At 29.3% G+C, this 5,624-nt stretch overlaps 1 protein-coding gene across 1 annotated transcript in view; it reads left to right on the forward strand.

The window, feature by feature from the left end:
• The window catches only part of LOC100160931 (TBC1 domain family member 19), a 20,391-nt gene that overhangs the window by 8,493 nt on the left and 6,274 nt on the right, over positions 1-5,624 (forward strand). Inside the window, exons 3-6 of the mRNA XM_008185720.3 lie at positions 2,049-2,246; positions 3,540-3,678; positions 3,822-3,909; positions 5,155-5,215. Of these exons, the coding sequence (XP_008183942.1) occupies positions 2,049-2,246; positions 3,540-3,678; positions 3,822-3,909; positions 5,155-5,215 (486 nt within the window). The remainder of the gene's footprint in view (positions 1-2,048; positions 2,247-3,539; positions 3,679-3,821; positions 3,910-5,154; positions 5,216-5,624) is intronic.

The raw sequence follows: 5,624 nt of genomic DNA on the forward strand, positions 1-5,624 counted from the left end.
TCTCTGGGGGGGGTGGGGTAAGGGGTTTCCACCCCCCCTAAACAAAAATCTTTTTTATATTGGTATTTTATTTTGGGAAAATTGTTGTGATAAGAGACTTTCGGCAAACTCCCGACGGTACGAATAATAAATTATACCTATAGCACGACGAGTCGACAAAATTATCATCGATAACAATTTTATCATGATAGGCCTCGATAACTATTACTGAAATAATAACCAATTATAAAATCGACAAAAACAGCGATAACGACGTCGAGTGGATTTTATTTTATGAATTATTATAACAGTCTAAGGGCCGTTCTTACAATGACCGGTAAAGTGTTGGTTAACGCTAACCGGATGATAACAGATTTTATTACCGGCAGAATTCCGCCGGTTAAGTGTCGGTTAACTTTAACCGGAGGTCGTAAGAACCAGCCTAAATGTCTAATATAAAACTATTGCAACTATTTATAACTAATACTAATTTGAAACAAAATAAAAATGACGTTTAGTTTAACTATAATAACTTGTAATTTTTATCATAAATATATTTTAAACCCCCCCCCCCCCCCAGAAAAAAAAATCGTATCTACGCCACTGGCCCGAGTAATAGGACCTAAGGCGTCAAATTTTTGGGGGCAGCAAATTTTGTAAGAAATTGAAAAAAAATCATATAAATAATTTATGCATTTATGCATTTATGTAACCGCAACTCAATTCTGTACTGTTATATTTAGTATCATGATGTTAACTTATATTATATTATTACTGTTGTAAATATTGTAATACAATAACCTTAGTAATTGAGGCTCTAATAAAAATAAAATAAAAATATAGGCTGACAGACCATCTCCGCTCAAAATCATTTTTCATTGATCATTGTAGGACGTAGGTATAATATACCTATATACCTGGTATATAGGCCGCACAAATGCACAATTATAATGTATATTGAATTTAAATTTAGCTCATACATTACAGAGATCTATCTACGACGAGGTAGGTACATTTGACACCTACCTATACTACACAGTAGAATGACTTCCTGGTTTTTTGTTATATTTGAAGATATATATTTAGCCGATGGTCATATATTATATAATTATATTAAGTTATAATAATAATGATTTACAAAATATAGGAAGGTACAACTGTCTATATTGTAAGTACATATAGGCTGTAGACTATAGGCAATAGGCAATAGGCGCCTAGGCTATATTATGCCTATATTATAGACTACCTACCTATATAGTGGATTGTACTAAACAGTATTATACAGTCTTGGTGCACAGCTAGTTAATGTCTAGGTTAGCCGGTTAGGTAAGTAAGGTACTTAAAAGTTAAAATGTACATCCCAAATGGTCATCACTGAGTCATATATTATAATTATCTAAGTATTGTGAGCGATTGTGTTTATTACTTAGATAGGTACCTATATCAACAAGTCAATATAATTGATTCTCATATCTCAAGTTATAATAACTTGTAACACCAGTAGCTGTCAGCTGGTATAAGTTATTAACATAGTAACATAATAATATGAATTATGAATGACTAGGTAACTAGACCCCCCCCCCTAACAAGTACGCCATTGCAAGAAATAATTATGATATTAATAGGATAATATGGATGTGCTGATGTGCATATGAGTACTTAATCACAAATTAAGGAACTAATCTAGTTTAGCGGCTCCTCGAATTTTAATACTAAATTTTAATACCGCTAAATTAGTTTTATACCCAAATTAAAATTGGTTTAATCATTAATCATTTAAACTTTAAAAAGTACAAATACAAAAAGCCCGATAAGGTACTCGTTATTATTTCTATACTTATTCGTCGTAGAGATGGTTTGCGTTCATGAAATGGAACGACAGCGTCTAATAGGTATATTTATCATTTATGTATCGACACGATGACGGCACCATGAACTAAAATATTATCAAGGGCCTTGGTTCATACCGATGACATCATGCTTATTAGTTATTAACGCCGTAGCTCTGATGTAATATTTTATTATTTTATTCCAACTATAATATCACAAAATCGTATATGTTGGTTTAGATGCTAGCTGCTTCCCAGGACGTATCCATAGACGACTTTAAAAAGACCTTGGTGCAAGCAGTGAACATAGGGAGCATGGAAACTAATCTGAGAAACGCGGTATTCCATTGGTTGAGAAGTCATGGAAATAATAAGCAAATTGTGGTTAGGGACGAAATAACGAGTAGAGAGTCGTTAGACTATTTGAGAAAAGCTCAAGTAACGTATATACAATATTATAGATTATAGAAAATATAGAAATTCTATCTTTTAATTATAAAAACATACCTATAGGCTATAACTAGTGATATACATTTTCATAAAAATTTTATAATTTATCATATTAATTTCTTATCAAATAATCTTTTGATATTATATAGTTGTAGTATATTTAACCTTCATAATTATATTTTAAAATATGTACTTTTATTACCATTTACCCATTTTAATATAATGTTGGTATTATTCTAATGAACATAATATAGTAAATTCAAAATACAAATCATTAAATATATATAGGTAACATATATCTATATCAATATATAATATTTAGCTCGGTAATAAATGTGCAATTTTATCTTTTATTGAAAATATTGTATTTTTACTTCAGTATAAATTATGAGTATATAATCATTTTGTTACAATTATTGATTAACGGAGGTAATTTATTGTTTGAGTCACTTCCTCAATTTTATCCAAATTATATTTTTTTTTATTAAAAGTGTTTTGTGACTCTGACGTTATACTTATTACAATTTAAATAAAAATTAAATAGTAGTTTTATAAAGTATTTTAAAACTTTATTTAAACTTAAAAATTAATTAATTTAAGAAAAGTATAAAAAAAAAATAAATTTTCAAGCTTACATCTCTAGCTATAACCTGTGTACTGCGTACTGCAGGTCAAGACAGACTAGCCGCCTGCCCTATATGGCATTATATGGATTGTGAAGTTAAACATTTTAACAATCATAACTATAAACATAGAATAATATTTTATTTTACGATTAAACAAAACCCATAGTTTACAAATTAAATACAAAATATTTCTTAATGTAGGTACCTATGTTATGCGTAAATTATTTAATGATAGGTAATTATTAGTTATTAGTTATTATATACCATTAAATAGTATATTGAACTATTGAAGTTAATAGAAGTGAGTAGGTGACAATGTCTAAACGAATAATTTTAAATTACATTAGACTGATGAATTAGGTAGTAAATCTGCATGGCCTGGATATCCATATATCTATAAATATTAAATTATAATATATCACATAGCCTTATGCCTATATATATATAATATATATAGTAACTATTAAACCGATGACATAAACCTAAGATTAGTAAAATATGTTACATAAAATATTATTTCAACATATAGTTTATAAATTATAACTAAATGTTCCTGTATGCCGTTTGTAAAATGTTCGCTGCTACTGTCTTGAAACTCTGCGCAAGCTTATGGACGGAAAACAAAATTTAATGTATAACCTACCTATATGTACAGATCACGTGGGAAAGAAGAATACAGAAATCATTGGAGTCTATGTGCGAGGAAATAGGTATAAATCTATCTTGTCTTAGGTCCAGTGCTGATCGAGATGAAATGTTACAAAAATGGAACGAACTCAGTACATACAATACGAGTAGGTCATTTCTTTTTATAGTTCTAACGTGCAGCTTGTTATATGCTATTTCAATTAAAAATACTATGCATATATATTATTTCCTATCAAGATTCAAGATAAATATTCACATCAAATATTTATACATTTTATTTTATTTAAAGGTTTGGAAAGACTGAGACCGGTGTATGCACCGAAAGATTTTTTAGAAGTGTTATTTTCATTGCATAATCCTAATTACCGGATGATATCGTAAGTACTTACCTTCTATTATACCTAATGTTATGCTCCTAAAAAATAGAAACTAGGAATGTTGAAATTCTTTTTTTATTAAAATTTTTCTCAGCATGTTGATAGATTAGTATTATATTTAGGGATGGGCCGATACTAAAACCGATACTCGATATCAAAAAAAAAAACCAAATTTATCAGCATAATAGCATTGATTATAAATTGTAATAGTTAAATGTAAAATGATAATAGTATTTCGGTTGATAGTATCGGTGATATTTTAATATCGGTTCATTGTTTATGCTGAAAATGTTGGTTTTCAAATATATCGGGTACCGGTTTTTTTTATCGGTTGCATATATCGGAATATCGGATATCGGTAAGAAGAGGTATCGGCCCATCCCTAATTATATTATAATGATATAAAATCAAACATAATATAGGTACAGCGTGTCCACCATACGCTTATAATAATAATTGTATTCATCAAAACTTAGAAATGCTAATTAAATAATTGTTCTATGAAATAACTTATAGGTACCTAGTTTACGTAGAAAAAATATTTTATTTTATAGAAAATTATTAAAATAAAAATATTACAAGAAAACGAATATAATTTCTAGCTTATGAGTTTCGTATCTATTATTATAAACACTACCTATCTTAATATAATATATGTTTCTTCTATCTGTGTGTAAGTATTCAAACTGCTAAACGGTTACACTGATTTTGATGAAATTTTTTGTGTTTACTTGAATGGGTCCTCGAATAACTTAGATTTACAATTGAACCCGGTATACCCATCCCGGGGAGGGGCTCAAACAGGGATCTTTAGATTTACGATGGATATTTTTGTTTATAAATAGTTGCTATTGGTTGTAGGAGAAATAATTAGTTTAAATAAGTATTTATTTATCATTGGTTGCCATTGGTTACTCTGGCAGATCAGGTTCAAAAAAACATCAAATCGAATTTTCGCACATTCCTACCAAGGTGGCTGAGTTACACTTACTGCAGCGAGTTACACCCAAAAGGTGTTGAAGTTGTTGAACAATCACAATTTTTTTAAGAGTTGTCATTTTCTATGGGCCACGAAGTGTGTGGGATCAGCTATTATTATACAAAATATTTGCAATCCCAATCGAAATATTATAATACCTACATAATTAATATTAGATGCTTATTCCCAATTCTAATGACCCATATAGCCTTAATATTGTCGTACAATATTAAATACTATAAAAATAATATTTCAATTTTATTTAGTGATGATATGATATGGGATTTTACGTACTTGCCGCTGAAAGTTAAGACATTACCAGAACTGGTAAGTTATTTAATAGATAGATAACCTATATTATTCACTATATAGTTACTATTATAGGTATAGCCTATAATAGCTTAGTAACTATTATATAGTTTACTTAAACGTTCGACAGTACCTACTTAATGACTAATGTACTTATGTACCTACTTAATGGTGTTCCAAGAAGATGTTTTTTTATTCCTATATGAACGCTCATGGTGGGTTCTTCAAATTAATATTAAAATTACTTTTTTCCACTAAACTATTGTAATTACCAAGCCCGGATTAAGATATCTTTGAGCCCGGGGCCAAGTAATAATAATATATCCACTATCCATATTAAGAGGATGTCAGCGCACTATTCGTTTTCTCTCTCTGGCCCACGCGCAATACATAGACAAAATGCGTTTACGCAAAATCATTTTTTCTA

The sequence above is a fragment of the Acyrthosiphon pisum genome, chromosome A2 (genome assembly GCF_005508785.2).
Source record: "Acyrthosiphon pisum isolate AL4f chromosome A2, pea_aphid_22Mar2018_4r6ur, whole genome shotgun sequence".
In the NCBI taxonomy this organism is placed as follows: Eukaryota; Metazoa; Arthropoda; class Insecta; order Hemiptera; family Aphididae; genus Acyrthosiphon; species Acyrthosiphon pisum.